The sequence below is a fragment of the Dermacentor andersoni genome, chromosome 6, assembly GCF_023375885.2.
Source record: "Dermacentor andersoni chromosome 6, qqDerAnde1_hic_scaffold, whole genome shotgun sequence".
Taxonomy (NCBI): domain Eukaryota; kingdom Metazoa; phylum Arthropoda; class Arachnida; order Ixodida; family Ixodidae; genus Dermacentor; species Dermacentor andersoni.
The window spans coordinates 67786891-67805765 of NC_092819.1; the positions used below are offsets into that span (position 1 = coordinate 67786891).

Genomic DNA, 18875 nt, shown 5'->3' on the forward strand with positions numbered 1-18875 from the left:
CCCACCACAAATCTCGCCTCCGGGGAGTGTGCTACTGGCGACAGCAGCACCGTGCGGCAGGCTGTCTCATTACTTTACGGGCAAGCCCTGTGTATTCTCAGACAATGGCAGCCACGCCTTCCTTGCCTTACGGGAACCCAAGATGTATTAGTACATTCCCATCAGCAAAAAAGACTGTGCCAACCCTGTTAAAACAAGAGTGGAAATGGCACTGCACAACTTTATTTACAGAAAAACGGAGCTGGATCCCAGAGCCTTGGTGACAAGGGGAAACTGACTGGTTGACTGACTGACCAAGCTCGGTGCATGTTGTAGTTGGGTTCTCAGATAAAGCAAGGGTGACATGAAGGCCATTCACAATGCTGTCATGGCAACCTACTAGAGTGAAGCCTCGTTACTATGAACATCACATTAACAAACTTTTCAGATTAATGAACGTGTCAGAAATCCCCTGCTGACTTCTTATGATTTCAATGTAAAAATACTTCAGTAGTACTATGAACCTCAGAACACTGAGCTTTTCAGTTTCCGTTGTGGGGATGCGCGACTCTCGCGCGTCCCCTGATGTTTTTCCCATATAGCACGTCTCCTGCAGGGCAGCTTCACCCGCCGCGTGGCCTGGCGCCCGCGGCGGTCGGAGTGGTTGAAGCGCAGTGCGAGAGATGGCGCTAGTGTTGCACAGCTGCTAACGCCGCCGACAGGCGAGGTTACTTGGGCGCCGGGAGACAAGGCGCTTGCTCTTTCCCGGTGGTTCGGCGCACGGCGTGGACGTCCCGCGCGCTCGCGGCGACCGATGCTTCTGCGAGACCGTCTCGCGTGGCCGCCTTCGAACGCGCCACCGTTGGCGTGACTGAACACGCGAACGACCAGGCGTTGGGATCCAGCATGGGGCGAACACATTCGCTCGTTTTCCGGTCGCGATGAGTCGGACTTCTAGATTTGTCGCGCGCCCATCGGCATGTTTTGTGGATAGCCACTCGGCTAGCAGGCATTGATCTATGAAAGGTGCAATAAATGCCCTTGTGATTGTTTGCACTATTGTGTTGTCGTTCCCTTGTCCCAAGAGTACGGAGGAGAACCCCATATCTCCCACACCGTGTCATGTTAACAATGCCTCAGTACTATGAATTAATATTTGGAATTGTTCGATTTCCGTGTATCCTTCATGGCAGCCGAAAAAGTTGGCTAGCAGACGACAAGGCTGAGAGAGCAGATGTCGCGGTGCATGGGGTCGGCAAACCTGAGGCGGCGCCCATTAAGAAAAAATGTGGGAGAGAATTCTTTATTTTTTTAATCAACTGCAGAGACAATGATGCATCAGGTTTTGCGAGCGCATGCTCCACTCACACAAATGTCGCCTAGCGATAGAGACGCATCTCTTCCTCTTCTTGCCCTTTCTGCACCTGCGCTAGTTCCATGTGCAGAGAAATGTAATCTCCGTACTCACAGGGATGCCACATACTTTCACTTTGCACTTTTCAGATGGCGTCGTTTACGTGCGCTTGCATCTTTGGAATAGCTAAAGTGTCCGCCTCAAGTGAGACAGTTGTGGTGACCACAGGGGGGCAAGGAATGTGAAAAACAAACAAATGGCAAGAAACATTGTGCTTTGGAGGCGGCATAGAGCTTCCTTTTTGTCAGTGGTTTTCTCTGCGTCAGTGTCGGTTTTGCATGCATCACTGTTATACGGTGCTTCGGTGGTGTGTGGGAGCGGAATTTATGGAAAATAGCAACAACACGGGTTGAGAGCCAACAGCAACGTTTTCGTGGAGAGCTCAAATGGTGACAACTTATGCACTGATATGATGGGTGGGCTGGTTAATTTTTGGGCTTTCATTGTAGCAACCTCTCAGAATAACAAACAATTTACCGTGGCCCCCTGAAGTTCGTTATATCGAAAGTTCACTGTACTACCATGTTGCGCTTCTGATGCTGGCATGTCAAATCACAGTTTGTGCCGACACTCGTGGTGTTGGTGCAATGTGGCAAAGGCAAAAGGTCAGACTGCACGAAAGCGTTCCCTCAACTTTCCACCACATGTTTGCAAGGCCCTCTTTCTGGTGTACGAACGCTCGTCTCGTGCGAGTCTTCTTTAGCAGTGCCAGCGGGGGAAAATTCAGAACAGCAATGAGCATTTTTCATTCCATGGTGTGAGCATGTTCATCAGAGGAGCAACATTCATCACTGTCTACCACGCAGGCTGCTTTGGCCAACGCTGTGTTGAAATTCAATGCAGGAGCCGAAAGAAGCCTCAGAAGCAATTCTGAAGGGACTGCAAATCAATTCTGGCTTAAATGTTACTATAAACGCATGGTACAGAAAGACCACTGCATAGCTACGGCTTCAGCATGCAACTGTGCTTCCACAGAAAACATGCAGCAGATGTTAAAAAAAAAGAAAGGACACCACTTGGGCGACTACAACCAAAAGTATGTTTTTGGTGTCTACTGATCACAGTGGAATTACAAATACTCCAACATTTTGTGCGCCTGTTTACTAGAGATGAGCTTATTTAGTTTTCTTCACATTTTTCCAAGAAATGACATTTTTGTTCCCTTGCAAACTTCCAGACACTATATCTCTGTACGGCGGCCGCATTTCGATGGGGGCGAAATGCGAAAACACCCGTGTACTTAGATTTAGGTGCACGTTAAGGAAACCCCAGGTGGTCGAAATTTTCGGAGTACTCCACCACGGCGTTCCTCATAATCAGAAAGTGGTTTTGGCACGTAAAACCCCATAATTTAATTTTTTTTAACTATATCTCTGCCAGCAGAGTAGCTGGAGCTGTAATTTTTGTAGTAGATTATAGCTGAATCTGAGCACACAAGTCACGACTCTTTTAATTGGGCCTCTGAAAATTTGTAATTTTGCCTTTAAACTGGAGTGGCTTGTTTGCAACGTGAAACTCAAACTGCTATATGGTAACTAAAAGAATGTTATATCAAAAAAGTGCTCCTACCGTTGTGCTCCTTATGCATTGCAGTATCTAGGCACGTGCCCATAGTAACACTTTGAGAAATTACTTTTGTGTTATTGTCCCTAGAAACAATAGTTAATTCATCTTAATTGGAAATAATTGGCCTACAGAAAATGTAACTGCGAGATCAGCATGAAAAAACTGAACCAGGTTGCCAAGTTTCATTGCAATAACTAAAACAATTTTTTTTAATTACTCGGCAGCAGTGTGCCCCCCTTTAATCTCTGAGTCAATCAATGAGCAGACTTCGCAGTTGTGTTGCATGTCTTCAATGAAATAACTTCCTTTTTACCACATTTGCTCTCTGTTTTCTTTCTTTTGTTGTTTTCCTTGCAGAATTTATACAAACATTCTGTATTCGATATACGAAGACTGCATTTTTCTAATTATCAAGCCAAATGAAGTTTTTCTATTCAATCAGACATCGTATTTTAAAGCGATGATCTGTTTCTCACCTGTCCTGCACTCACCTCTCAGAATCTGCCTAGGAGTGCCCGCCTCTGCTGCATGTGCTACAGATAGCATGTTTTGGGTGCCTGGTAGGAACCCCAGGTGGTCCGTATTAATCCAGACCCCCTCACCTACAGGATCTCTCATAGCCCCAGTGTTGCTTTGGGAGATTAAACCTAATCGATCAATACTTCAGTCAATCAATAAATCAATTGCGCTACTGGTAGCAAATCTTGAGAAAAGCACTGGGATTGCTGTCTTCCTGCAGGCAAACTTGGGAAAGATGGACACTTCAGCCGAGCAGTGGAGGATGGCCACAGGGAACCTAGCATTGCTCCAGGTAGGTGCACCCTTACTCCTGCTGCCTGCATTGTCTGGAAAGTAATTGATCTTGGAGACCAGGTAAAGACCAATGAGCGACACTGGTTAAACATAGAAGGGACAGTCCTGGAATAGCGTTTGAAGCGCGAGCAGTAAGATGGCTAGTTTACTCTTTCCAAGAGCGACCATCTTATGTTGTAGGCTGCACATAATTCTCACCACTTGCTCTTGGCATTTCACCTGAAGTTGGAATCTGCTGCAGGCATTGGTCGCCATACTCACTCCACACTCATTTCACAGGCATGAGATAGTGCGACAAAGGGTGTGAGTGGGCATGAGTTCGAAAGAGAGCGAGTGCCAATGAGTCTGAGTGTACGTGTGTATGAACAGGAGTGGCTGTCGGTGAGCGTGAGTGAATGTGATTGTGTATGTGAGTGAGTGAATTGATGCCGTAAGCGAGAATGGGAGTGAGTGTTGGTGAGCATGAGTACGAATGCAGGTAAGTGCTGACGAGTGTGAGTGCACATGAGTGAGTACATACTAGCCTACAAAAATATTGGCAAATGAGTATCCACTTATTCTGCCGACCTATGGCTGCAGGCTCGGCCTGGCAGCATACAGAAGGAAACTGATGTGGTTCCCGACATTAAGGGTCTGGTGAGCTCTTTCAGTGCCTACCATGAGTGGGCCGTTTAAGCAGCTTACGTACTCGCCACCTTTGCACGAATTGTAGCACTTTTGCCGCAACCTGTGTAATTGTCCTGTTTGGGACCGATCCTGTAAGCTTTCTGTCCGAGCTTTGGAACCCGTTTCCCTTTGTTACACAAGAAAGGTATGGCCATAAGGGCTTTCCTGAAGATAAGGAAGGACACTACAGCCCCCATCATTCTGTGCCACAATGCACAAGGCAGTCACAAACCAGCAGTGACATGAAAGAAGCTAAATGATATTGGCAGCTGTTCACAGTCTGATTGTGCTGCTGCTGAAAGTTGTGCAGATATCCCTTCTGTTCGTAAATAAAGTTGATCTCTTTCTCTCTATCTTTTACTTTATGACACAACAGCTGCAATGCACATGCTGCTGATAAGTGACTTTCTGTTTGAGACATTGTAGCCCTGTTTCATTTCACTTGTTGACACTTTCCATGCTGTTCATCTACTTAGGCTTGAAGCAGAAGACAGACAACGACTGTAAGTATTTGGCCGGTGGGGCTTCATGTGCAGCATGTAATCGTGGTGCCTACAACATCACTGGCAGTGCCAGAGGAACAGAATTGCCATTCATTATTCTCGGGGCACATTATTGTATCCGCAATGTGAAACCAGTGCATAGAGCTTAATGTGATCTCATGCCCGGCTAGATGTCTTGGCATGGTCTACTCGCTGAGAACGAGTGAAACTTGGAGCACTGATTCTGTCCATGTTGATGGCACCAGGAAAAGGTGAATGCAGAGAAAGGAAGTGAGCAGGCTAAAGTTCAGCCTGGCGAGTGTACCAGCTGGTTGTTTCCAAGGCATTTTACCATTTGGGTGTGTCTAGAGGATTGCACACAGCTAAGGTATGGCAGCAATAAACTGAAAGGTATTGTATATGCAGACAGCATGGCCACTACAGTGTACCATAATACTGCTTTCTCTTTCACCACCTGGAAGTCCACCACATTGTCCTGAACTTTATTATGAGTGCTCAGCATGGTCCCCCTTCTTCTTCTTCTCGTTCACAGGTTGTAGTCAAGCGTGTCTTCTTTCTGTCAGCATGCAGCTTCTTGCGCTGTCGTCGAGATGAGTCCTTGCCAAGTTACACAGTGCACACTTGTCAAGCTGTCTTTTCTGCAGTGCACAAATGATGGCCAACGCATCGCTAAAATAACTTTTACTGCGCAGTTATTACACTGCTCTTGCTTTTTCGCAGTCGTTCCCACCATATCTAATGCATCAAGCAAGAGCATCGCACGAGCTGCACAGTAATCATCACTGGGCTGGTCACTATGTTTTTGGCAGTCATGAACTGCGGGAAAGCTAGCCTGAAAGTTTTCAGTGAGAAGCTGTTGTTCACCTCTTCGAGTTGCGTGGTGCAGTGCCAGGCGACCGTGGTGGGCTTCCTTGCATCGCTGTTCGCCATGGTGATAGGCTGGATCCCCGAGGGGGCGTTCAGCTGGCGGCATGCGCTGCTGCTGTGCGCCAGCAGCCTGCTGACGGCCAGCGTGGCCAGCCTGGTACTGGGCCTGGTCATGATCGGAGTGGTGATTGCCTCGCGCAAGTGCCACGTGAACCCGGACAATGTGGCCACGCCCATAGCGGCCTCGCTTGGTGATCTCACCACTCTGGCGCTACTCGCCCTGGTAGCCAGTTTCCTCTACGCCTGCCTTGGTGAGTACTCTGGACTCAAAAGACCGAAAAGCCAGACTAATTCACAATGGTCTTTATATAATAGCGGGCAGCATAAAATGGCGAGATCCTATTGGATGAAACCTTGACTCAGCCAAATCATTGCTAGAGAGGATGTGCGTCACAAAATATTAGTTGTCTGTTGTGTTTTGTGGTGGGGCTTGTAGGTGTTGCTCTCCAGCTTGGGCACTCTGCCGAGTCCTGCCTTTTATAGCATGCACTGCTTGTAACAAGCATCAAGGCCACAGACGGAACTGTACTTAGCTACCTCTGGCGTTTTTACATGGCAGTCGAGCAGAAAAGGCATCAGAACTATGCTAAGTATCCTGGGACATCAGAATTGCCACCCGCATTTCTCACTGAACTTTAGTTTCATCATCAGAAGCTTACTGTTTATACCACGCAGCACGAAAGACAAAGGGTGTAGGGAAGGAGAATACCTCTCGACGTGATTGGCGAACAGTGCTGCAGATCTGTGGTTTTCAGACTGCAGGAGGCATGGGTTCTGTTTTAATTGTCTTCTTTTTTCAATGTTCACGAAAGCACACATTCCTGGCAACATACAGTGAGTATACTTTAATGCACGTGCTTGATGTGTGTGAGTTCTTGATCATTCCCAGGAGTTGTTTGGCCTCAGGTTATGAACATTCTCAGCTTTTACACCTAAGCATCACTCACTAAATTTCTGGTGAATTACGTCTAAGAGGGTTGCCATGATTCAAAGTATTACAATAACTGAAAGCAGTTCACATATTGCCACGACAACTTGGTCACATTCAAGTTGTGCGCCCTTCTTATTGGACACTGCACACCGTACAGCGGTGTTGATCAGCAACAACAGGCAGCGATCTTTGTGGCACGAGTAGCCGGTTGGACCCTGCTCGCATGCGCCACGCGCACAAGGTATCGCGAGAGAAAAAAGAAGACGGTTCAACGCCAGTTTGAGAACGCGACCACCGGTGATTTTTCAAGACCGCAGTGACTTTTAGTTGTGGGCACAGGTTCGCCTTTAATGAATATTGCTACAGCACAGCTGCCACAGTGTGGCTGCACTGAAGAGGAAGAAGACGACGTGGGCCCCGCTTGATATAGCGTCGCCATTTTGGCCTTCCGTTAGCGTCCCTATAAAAAATTGTATACACATAGCATTGGGCTTCAGCTACACGTAACATTAATTTGGTGGAGGTGCGGGGTTGTTTTGTTGACCAGTATTCCTCAACATCGTTACAATATTAAATCAGTGGTAAACATTCAGCAGATATATGCTTGGTTGGGAACAACTGAATTAAGAAGAAGGAAAGCTCCAACCAAAATTTATTTTAAAAACCTAATATTTCAGAGCCCAACCGGCTCCTTTCAGGGGTGAGATGGCGTGAGGCATAGCAGTGCTTATGAGTTTTTGGCGCTTTGACAGGCACGCAGGCACTTTTTGTAGACCTCGAGTGTAAACAGCTGGAAGTGCTCCAGGTTATCGATTGATGTTACCTGGTGTCTTCTGGATGTGCCGTGATTCCAAAAGGAGCAGCTGCCAGTGGTTGTTTTCTCTCTCCAAGGTGACAGTGCTGTCGGGGCTAATCTGGTGATCAAAAAGCTTGCAGCGTTCTGCCATAGCCCTGCATTCTCTGTTTAGGTGGCGAAGGTCATTCTTGTGTTGACAAATTCTTTCTGGGAAGTTTTTTGTCTCGCTTATATACAACGTAGGGCATTCGGTGTAGGTAATCTTGTGCACAATGCCCTGCACCTTTTCGACATGATCAAAGTCATTTGGACAAAAGAGGAGGCTACTGACCATGGAGAGAGGCTTGTGAGCGACATCAACCCCTGCCCTTTGCAGCACACAGCGGTAATGTCTCGCGGATGCTTTGAACTTGCAGTATCAAGACACGGCGCCGTTGCCTGGGTGGTGCGGCAGCCGCCATCTTCCTTTCATTCTCGTTCTATTGGTGGAGGGCACGGTGAACAAATGCCTTTTTTTAAAACGTTCATCACAAGGTCACTGATTACTTTCTTCTTTTATTTCTTCTGGAGGTGCGGAGGCAGGCAAATTCTTTTGGCTCTCTTGATTAGGCTTCAGACTACAGAAAACTTCCGACAGGTGGGGTGCTTAGAATTGACGTGACGATATCACCCTGTGTGTGTCGGTTTTCTGAATAGAGACAAGGAAGGGTTTGGTTGCTCTCTTTTTACTTTTGACGCATGTAAAGGCCAAGCTAAGGACAACCATGTCGCATGAGTGGCTTCATTGGCTGATGCTGCCCTTTATAAAGTATGATATCGCAATATCGATTTCATTTGACAGATGTTTTGGTGCACTTTACAGCAAAAACGCGCATGCTCTTGGTGTGAATGCAATTCAATTTATGATGAAAATGGGGGTGATTTCAAAAGCAGGGCATTTCATTCATATGAACCAGGATGTGATTGAAACTGAGTTTTCTTTTTCTTAGTGATTTGGCAGTAAGAAAGGCCATATTGCTACAAATATTTTGAGGTTATCTACATGGATTCAGGTTCGCACTTGTCTGAGGATGCTTGGGCGCGTAGGGTGGATGCGCATTGTGATATGAACATACCACCTTTGTAAGATTTAGCTTTACTGCATTTGAGTGTGTGTCAGTGTCAAAACACATGAGATGTCCTGGCTCCTTTTCCATGGTTGTCCCATGAGTGCAGTTTTTGTAATAAATTATTTTTCATTTGCAGTTAAGTTCACATCTCGTTCTGTTAACAGGCCTAAATATTGAGCACGCCCCTGTGCGTTTGATTCACCACAGGCTGCTTTGAGACCCAGCTATTGTGGTGTAGGGACACAGCCAGACAGACGGTGGCGTCATATTTCTCTCAAAGTTATTAACTCTACGGGACCAGCATACATGGCACCCTCTCCCGTATTTTTTTTTTCTCCGCAGAGGTGCACCGAATGTGGCTGGTGGTTGTGGTGCTGGTGGCAGTGGCGTTGCTGCTTCCCCTGTGGGGCATATTGGCATGCGCCAACCCCCACACCCAGGAGGTGCTCTACACCGGGTGGACGCCTGTAATCTCTGCAATGGTTATCTCCAGGTGCACACCACTTCTGCCCCATAAAGCGCAAGCCGACAGTGCCGATGCTGTCTGCAGTATCTACAGCTTTAGACTAGGAGTCCCAAATGTTGAGTGCCCCGAGAGCTTTGTGTACGTTGGCTCTGGAAGTGCACAGGAATTAAGAGTTTTACGTTAGGGTTTTGCACTCACAGTTAGTATATTGGAGCACTCCAGGGCACAGCCTGTAGTCACGTTTACATTTCTTTTTCGTTGTTTCCACTCTGTGTGCTATATGGGTTTGCATTGTATGAGCCACAGTGTGAGGAAGCCAAAAGCCACAGTTTGGACATAACTTATAGAATCCAGTGGCAGGTAATTAAAATCCAGTGTAAACTATGGGTCTGCCATAGCTCGAACGAAAATAAAACTTTTCTCAAACTGGTGGCGTCACTAGGGATCAAGTTTATGCTGCTGTAATAGCGCATCAGGAATCTAGACATGGTAACCACTAAGCTGTCGCAATTCGTACAGTCTACCGTAATAGTTCACAGAACATGGAATCTGAGAAAACACTGAATTTTTGACTATAACCAGTAAGGCATCGCCACTTTATGTTGTTAGTATAGTAGAACCTCGTTCATACGTCTTGAAGAAAACTGCGAAAAAAAACGTACTAAGCAGGAAAACGTACGGTATAAAGTAACTAAAAACAATTATCAGACTCAACTATTGTTGACATCTACGTGATGCGAAGCGTCGCGCGTATGGTTGCAGCACAAGCCGCCGACGCGCATAGAGCTGGTGGTACCCCGGTGGCTTGTGACGCATTTTGTTGTTTTCCTATTGCATGGTGTTTTATGAAGGTGAGGGGAAACTGAAGCGAAATTGAGCTGGTGGGCGACACTGGATGCCGCCGAAGCGAAACGTAATGGCCACATCGCGCCGCCTGCAGCAGGGAATGGCAGTGCTTTTTGATTATCGCCTACTAAAGGCATGCAGTTCGCTATCAATGGCACTACGTGCTACGCGCTGTAAAGCAGATAGGCCAAGATGCTTATCGCAATAGGTTTGCTGGCGATAGCTGTGAATGCCACATACGACGACCCCGGAGAAGGTCTGCTGGTACTAAAATGAGACACTGAGTTCGCACCGGCGTTTCCACACGAGACGGACAGGCAAGTATTGCGGTAAAGCTGCCATGGTGGGCAACTATATAGTGTTCTCAATCGCACGCGTCTCACACATTTTCTTGCTTAAATGGGCTCTAGCAGCCGGGAAACATATCATACGATCGCAATTTGGCGATGAATTGAATGTTGGTGTCGAAAAATTGTGTTTTCCGGGAACGTATGAAATGGTGAAAAAATGAGCGTGACTTTATTATTGGGTCATTTTCTTTTTTTTGTTCTCGAGTGGGAACGTTGGTGCCGGGAAAACCTACGTAATGGGAACGTATCAACGAGGTTCTACTGAATATAGTTCTGCAGGTTGGCAATCTCGATACCTGGCTGCATTGTGAGGTTGTGGAAGTATTCACCCTTTTCTCACATACTGTGGTTCATAATATGTTACAACAATCTACGTTGTCCGCCTTTTTTTTTTTTTTTTGGCGTTGCTGTTACCAGAGTTCTTGATACATACACATGCACACATATAGATATATACATACGTATATGTATATACATACATAAAGAAAAATTTTAAATACCCCCCCGTGGTTGCTCAGTGGCTATAATGTTGGGCTGCTGAGCACGAGGTCGCGGGATCGAATCCCGGCCGCGGTGGCTGCATTTCGATGGGGGCGACATGCGAAAACACCCGTGTACTTAGACTTAGGTGCACATTAAAGAACCCCAGGTGGTCCAAATTCCCACTCACTACGGCGTGCCTCATAATCAGATAGTGGTTTTGGCACGTAAGACCCCTTAATTTAATTTTAACTTTGCAGTTGACCGTGTGTTGGCTACCTCCTTCGGTACTAACTTGCTGACCATGAGGCTGAGCCACGGCAGGAAGAGCCAAAGAAAGCTATTTGCTTTAAGACCTGTTGTAAAACCAGCTTTATAGCGCTTCTTTCATTGTTTGTGTGTTGCTCTTTTATTGCCTGTGTGTTCATTCTGGATGTGGAGCTCCAACAAAGCAATGATTCAGTCAATTGAACCCTGTAAGGCACATGTAAGGCATGATTACAGACTAGGCAAACTAGGTCCCCATTTATGTGCAGTGCTGTGTGGTGTGAGTAGAGTGTGTGCCAGTGCTTCTTGTGCGAGTGATGCCCTTTTCTGCGGCAAATGGGTGTAGGATGGCGTGTCCAGCCATAGCTGCTCAACTGAAATTTACCCCTTCTGTTGCGCAGTGTGGGAGGCTGCATCCTGGACTTCGCCGTCTCCCGCTTCCATGGCATTGCTGTCTTCCAGCCTGTCATAAACGGTGCGTGCTGCCCACTTTGCATCCTCTGTCTTAATTCACCTTGACTACACACGTAGCACTTGGGGACAAATTACTCGGTGTTTGTCGCACATCCGACACTATTTTTTGTTCTGTGTGGTCAAGGTACAAGCTCCCCTAGGTCGTGTTTACGCCGAGTCCTTTAGCAGAAATAAACGTTAACCTAAGATATAGTCAATGTGTAACTTCAATAATACTTGTAACTTTGATTACTTCTTTCTGAACTCTTGAGCTAGTTGATTGAGATGGCTGGACCCACGGGGCTTGTTAAGTTATTCTGGTCAGTTTCTATAAAGATGTAGATTGGTTCTGCATTTTGTACTATGATGCCACTTACTGTAAGCAGTTACAATAACTTTTGCCTTTTGTCTCTTCTGACGTTTGACGCAAGTTACGGATCTGAAATTAACCCCGAAAAACATACAATGGCTATGCACGAATGGACTGTTTTCAGGGGGGAGGACATTGTGAACACCAAGGGCCAGTTTTAAGAACTCTGTTCTGTGTCGTCAGCTTAAAGCATGAGGCCAGAAAATGTTCAACCAAACTTTGTGACCGTTTTGTTCGGTGTGAAAGGCATACTGTCTACTCGATTCCAATTTAGTGTGGAAAAAGCTTATGTCGGTCAGACCAATCGTCGTCTTAATGCAGCACAGTGACAGTTTAAGAGAACTAGCTTCTGGCAGTCTTGCTTTTCATTGCAAGCAATGCAGCTGTGCCCCAGAACTGACAAATGCTAGTGTTTTATCGATGTAGCAAGTGCAGTTAAACCTCAATATAACAAAGTATTTCACTTTTTGTACCTTCTTGTCCATAGAACACCATGTATTTACCCTTAGAACCTGAATATAACAAAGTGTGTTTACACACAATTTCAATGTAACAAAATTTCAGCATCACCCCGAAGAAAAACCAAGACAGAAATGGTAACTTGAGTGGGTGTAGGTGGTCGATTGTTTGAATTACAAGCAGCTGCTTGAGAACGTACCTATCAGGTTACGTGCCGTGCTACCAAGAGTGACCGCCAAAGCAGAGTAGTGCCATGTTCCATATAAAGTCCAAGTGCTATAAGACATTATCTCACCTCATGTATGCTTTGGGCGTGAGTGAAAGCAAGCGAGAAGGATGGTGGTTTGATGAGCGCTGTTTTCCAGTGCGAGGAAGGAGAAGGGGAGGGGGGGGGGGATGTAAGAGCAAGCTCGTGGTAACGTGATCAAGTGCACTTCTCTTGTTTTTAGCGTGGCTGAGCACATACGCCGCCCACGCACACTGTTCTAGAGGTAATCTGCCGTATGTACAAAGAGTAGGGGTGCCAAGATGGCATGGCATCGTGTGTGCTGTCTTCCCACACGTTCAGTACTGGAGGTCGCGTGATCTCAAGTTGTTAAGACACATTGAAGTGAGAGGCAGACAGTGTCTTGGCTGCTGGTGCTTCTTATGATTGCGTCAACCCACTGCGGGCGAAACTTTCAGCCGTGGGGGCAGAGTGGACACGAAAGCGTGGCTGGCTTGGCTTTGTACTGGCGATGTGAAGGTATATGTCAACACAGCATGAAACCTTGCCTTTCGTTGCCAACTCCCAAATTCAACAAAATAATTTTTTTTTTTCTCATTCAATTTTGGTTTTTCCTATTGCCCAATAATTTAGAAAATTTTGTAGCCTCTTTCATGTTAGAAAAATACATCGGCGACTGTACTTACTTGCATGTAAGGTCGATATTTAATGTTAGGAAATTTCTATATAAGGAAGCAGACTGTAGATTTTACTGACTTCTTGTATCAAGAAGTCGGTAAACTACACGAAACTAACTGTAGGTGCAATATGAACATTGCATGTGCAGTATTGTCCACTTTTAAAGAGGACATGTAATTAGTATCCAAACCTACATAACTTGATGATATCGTGAGGTACGTTTATAGGAAAGAACTAGTAATTTGTGCGAAATGTTAGGTAGACCTACATTGGAAAGAAATTATAGCCGAGGCCTTCATGTCAAAACTTGGCTTTAATCAGTCCAGAAATATACCTAATTTGGTGTTTTGTTTAACTGTGCTTACACAAAGAATGGTAGTTGTTCACATGGATGTGAAGCTGGGTGGGTTTGCTTGTGATTGGCAAACAACTGCAGCCATACATGGAGGCTCCTCTCACCCTTTCTCCTCCTCCTGCTTGACTTCGTGGCTTACAACCGCACGCAGGCGTGGGCGGCAACCTTGTCGCAGTGCAGGCAAGCCGCATTTCCACCTTCCTGCACCAGAGGGCGACGCTGGGGTTCCTGCCTGCTTCGGACCCATCCGTCTGCCTGAATCCCTTCACTGCCTTCTTCGGCAAGAGTGAGTCTTCCCCCCTTAAAAGGCAAACTTTTCACTTTGCCTAATTTGGTTATAAACGAGAAGCATGCACCATCTAAGCAGAGCTGCTGTGCTGCTAGTTGTCTAAATTTTTTTTATTAACGTCCTTGAAGTAGCACTTTGATAGACGACACAGGCAATCTGGTGGTTTGCATGTACGATGCGTGTCCCAGAACATGGCCTTCGAGATCTTCAGGACACAGCGCGCATTGCCTACTCTCGGAGCTCATACCCAGGAGCTGTGCCTGGTTCTCACCCTTCTGGGTTCTGGGCATAGAGTTTCTCACTATATTACCTAGAGGGAAATCTGGCGCTGCTGCGCTGTGGTGTGCATGGGAATGCCGGTATATTATGACTTCGGATTGGCATCGTTCTCGGAGAGCCAGGCAAGCACCGTTCCGTCTGTCACAATGATTCATATTCTACTAAAACAGCACGTAAAAAGCTGTTTTAGTTTTATTATTACACAAAAACATGTTTTGTTTAACTATGAGAACTTGTTGTTGCATGTACAATTATATAAAGCGTAAAAAGTATCAGCGGGCCGCTAAAGTTGGAGGACAGACGACAAGATTCGTGCTCGCTTTGGAACAGTTTGTGGTCTTCTTGCTTTTCTTCGCTTGGCTATGCATTGTAGGTGAGTACACTTCACTGGAAGATGCAATATGCGTGAATGGAAACATTTTATGAAGATTTTACTTTAAGAACGCGTTCTTTGTGTAGCCATATCTGCGTTCTAGACAAAGCCTCCTACAACACCAGCCAACACGAGCCTTGCAGACACACATACCATCATTCCCATGACAGCACGGTGCCCCTTAAGAAACTCCCATAGACGGTGGCGCCAGATTTTCCTCTAGGTGTTATGCTGAGAAACTCTGTGGTTCTGGGTCATTTCTAGCAAGTCGTAATGCCGGGTTTTTTCTTTATTCCGGTACCACAAAAGTATATTTTTCCTAGCTTTTCATGATGCATCCATTCATATTTCCAATGTAAACTTTTGCTCACTGACTATGCTGTATATGCATTCTGTCAAACTTGGCTTTTTCAAGCACAGCTCTAATTTCTTTCCCTACCATGAGGAAAATACTGTATTTACTCGCATAATGATCGCACTCGCGTAATGATCGCACCCCTAAATTTTTTCGTCAAAATTCAAAGTTTTTAAATTTCACGTGTAATGATCGCACCCCGAACTTGCCACAGTGATATGTCGTCTGCCAAGTCTAGCTAATAATGATCGCGATTACCATCTGTCGAATGCTATGCGAACGACACTTCAAGACAAGCCAAGCGGTCTGCATGCACCAAACATTCTTAAGCAGATGCCCCGTTTCATTCGTTTCATCACCTTCCGCACTTCCATGACAAAAAAAAGCTACAACTAAACTTGCCTTTATTATGTGTAGGTTTTATAATGGTCGTGGTCAACACAACAAAAAAAGGCGCCTTTCGATTCTTCTCGTCTGCACTCGTGGGCACGCAACAAATCTCGAGCGGCAACGATAGCAGCCACGTTTACACTGATACGTTAGAAGTGTACCCTATTCATACGCTGACGTTTGTAACACAGCTAAGATATTCGCCCACCCTTAGTGGAAATGTGCCGTATTAGGATAATAGTGAAGACAAATGCCACAGTTTCCGCGGCATGCCCGCCATGTGTTCCTATGTGACTGGCAGCTAAGCGCGCCCATCTGTTTCTGTCCCCTCAAAGTGGACATGGCTATGTTTTGCCGCAAACTTGCTATTATTCACTGCTGAGACGGAAGAAACTGTTTGAATGCACGTAATGTACTCGCGAGAAGAAAAAAAATCGGGTTCGGCTTGCTCCGCTGGCCACCTTTTTTTTGGTGTTCCGCACTACATACAGCGGCAGCCGCCTATTTGTTGACCTGTTGTCAGCCCGTAGCAAATGCCAGATGAAAATTTTTTTTCTTTTTGCGGGAAATTTAACCCGCGTATTGATCGCACCCCTGAATTTGAGTCAATTTTTTTTTTACAAAAAAAGTCCGATCATAATGCGAGTAAAAGGGTAGGTGTCTTTGTGGGTTACGCCATGTTTTTTTTTTTTTTCTGTAGGAACTACTGCACTCAATATTTTATGTAATACATAGACAAAAAGCAGAATGAATGCACTTTTCACGCATAAGGGCTTTATTAACAAGATATATGTCATAAAAATATATAAACTGGAAGAATCAAGATTGTGGGATAAAATTGAACAAAGTTTGTAAAGACACGATTGTATTTACTAGTAAAAATGTGCAACAAAAATTATGAGATATGCAATATGTTTTGCCCTCTAGTAGGCACTATCTAAGAAAAACTACATTTCTCATTGAACAGGTATTCCACTGCAGCTTTTTCTTTTTTTTTCACAGCGCAACCCCTGCAACCACAAAGGAACAAGCAGCGCTTGTGTCTCATCCTTGTTCCTTGGTGGTTGCATGTGTTTTCGCTGTTAAAATTTTCAAATCAAGTATGCACCAACTGGCCCAGAAAGAAGTTTTAATGAAGCACTACGGTTAGGCGTGCCAGGCCGCGACCGCTGATGTTCTGGGCTGGTTTGAGAAGTTGCGCTCAAGAGTCTGATGAAACAGCAGTATCCTCCGACTCGCTCCTGCTCGATCCATCGATAAAATCAGCCGCAGATGCAGCGGAATCACGAGATCTGCGATCTTTGGAAGTGCGCATGCCGCTCCCAGAGATGGCCATTTTTGCTTTCTAGTTTGACGATCGCAAAACTTTGGAGCGCGTTAAAAAATTACTGCCTGGTGGGAAAAAAATTAAGTGCTTAGAAAACAAAACTATAGTTCTCCTCCTTCAAGTCTGATGGTGCAGTTTGTCTGTGAGGGGTAGGGGCTAAGTGAGCAGCGCGGGAGGTCTCGAAAGCAGCGTTTCGAACCATTGATAGCGGGCTGCCATTCTTGCTTTCTACTTTGATCACGAAACTTCAAAGCGCGTTCAAAAACCGCCACCTGGCTGGAAAAAGGCGAACTGCCCATAAAACAAAAATATGGTTCTCCTTCTTCATGTCCAATGGTGAAGTGTGTCTGCGAGCTGTGCGGAAGGTCTCTAAAGCAGCGTTTTAAAGCATCGTTAGTGTGTTAACAATCCGCAGTGTGGAAAGAGTTAAGCACCATTCCTGCATTGAGCGTCAACTGAAATTTTACAAGATTCACATGCACTTAACACTCATCATAATGAATCCAAGTGAGCTTGTCATGGACATAGTAAACTTTTCTATGCTGGCGTTTGCTGACTCTAGACATATGAGACAAACTTCTTTGCAGCACACCAACAGCACAAGCAAATCACTCTCGCTAGCACGCATAAAATTTCCATATCCAATGCACCAAGAGTGTCACACTCGGCATAGCAGTGTAGACACTTGACAGCATGGTCAACTTCCGCACATGGCCTCCGAGATCGGGCGATGCACGGCGACCTGAAGAGGTCAGAGGCCATGTCACCGTACTTCCTCCAATCTGAGATGTCATTTTCGGCATTCTGCAACTGCTGCTGGTTCCGCATGGCAGGGTAGGTGTCGTTGCACATGGTTAAGCATTCAACATGGCAAAAAAGCACTTAGTGGAGAGCTATGACATTCGTGGTGAAGTCACACTGGTGTTTGATTTCCTGGTGTTAATTTTACCCAACGAATTTTGGCTACGCTGAACTATAGTACTGCGATCATTGCACCATTTGTTGTAATAATCAATGCGGTTCGACTGTGTGCATGTGGATTGAACTCGAGCGCCTGAGACCTCTGGTGTGGCTGCGCAGGTGTGCACGCACGTACAGCTCGTGTGCTGCTCCTGATGGTGGTTCCGGGACACCTGGTGTTCACGTACGGCATCCGGCTGCTCAAGGCTGGCCACACGTCGGTCACGCCCATCTTCCTCGTAGTCTACCTCACTGCTGCCGTGCTGCAGGTCAGTGACTGAACGCAAACCTGGGAGTTGGGGTCGAGGTAGGCATGCGCACACCGCGATGGAATTTAATGGACGCATTCAATTCACGCGTAGTTAACTGCACCTCCCATATTCGCAATGTGCTGCATTGACAATGCAGCACTGCACCCATCGTTAATATGTGCAAAAGCAGTTGAGAAGTATTAGGATTACGGTAAGCAGGCTCATAAAATAGCCAATAAAATCCTGGTAGTACGTAGTCCAGAAGTAGCCACCCTGATGAGAGAAGTAATCAAGCCGAAACTGTGTGGTAGCCAGAGGCATACCAGACAATAAACAGTGTTATGGGAAAGTCTTTTGTCTGTTGGCCTCAAAACCGTGTTGTCACATTTTTAATTTAGTCCCAGAATTAGAATTAAGTGCATATTTTATCATGGGTGCTACTGTCGCGCAAAGCAGTGCTGTTTACTCAAAATTTGTTGTTACTGGCAGTTTTGCAGCCCTACCGCTGTACACCTAAATCATGCCAGCAGTGGCAAAAATTAGGGTTGTGCAAAAACTGAATATTAGATTTCGAATTTAATATCAAATCAGAAAAGAAAAGCTGAATGTGAAATCAAATATTAAATACAAAAAATTTAAAGGGCCCCTAAATCGCCCTGAGCTCAAAGGTATACAAGTGGTTTTTCTGTCGCCTTCGCTAACTTGCCCACGGGCACTTTCTCCTCCTCACCACATAATTTTCTAGAAGACACATGGACGCTACTTCAGTACCGAACATCATAGTGGTGCTCTTGTTTGAAAACGCCATCAACCACCATTAATCGGCACTTTGTGCTCTTCGGCTACCCGCTGTTGCCACCATACCTGCAGTGCAAAAGACATTGCACTAGGTGAAACTAGTTTAATGCGCACAACAGGCAAGTGAGGCATCGAGGAAAAGTGCGAGGGCGACTGCATGGTAGAGGCATGCTGGCAGAACAGACCAGAACAGATGTCT

General features: G+C 45.9%; 1 protein-coding gene across 7 annotated transcripts in view; it reads left to right on the forward strand.

Moving 5' to 3' along the window:
- LOC126522349 (solute carrier family 41 member 1-like) overlaps window positions 1–18875 on the forward strand; it is a 49803-nt gene that overhangs the window by 18586 nt on the left and 12342 nt on the right. For all 7 annotated transcript variants that reach the window (XR_011895193.1, XR_011895190.1, XR_011895191.1 and 4 more), the window contains 6 exons: window positions 3699–3770; window positions 5828–6119; window positions 9047–9197; window positions 11515–11588; window positions 13806–13940; window positions 17748–17896. Coding sequence is in view for 3 of the 7 variants with exons in the window: in XM_055066366.2 (XP_054922341.1) it covers window positions 3699–3770; window positions 5828–6119; window positions 9047–9197; window positions 11515–11588; window positions 13806–13940; window positions 17748–17896 (873 nt within the window). In the remaining 4 variants the exon portion in view is untranslated. The remainder of the gene's footprint in view (window positions 1–3698; window positions 3771–5827; window positions 6120–9046; window positions 9198–11514; window positions 11589–13805; window positions 13941–17747; window positions 17897–18875) is intronic.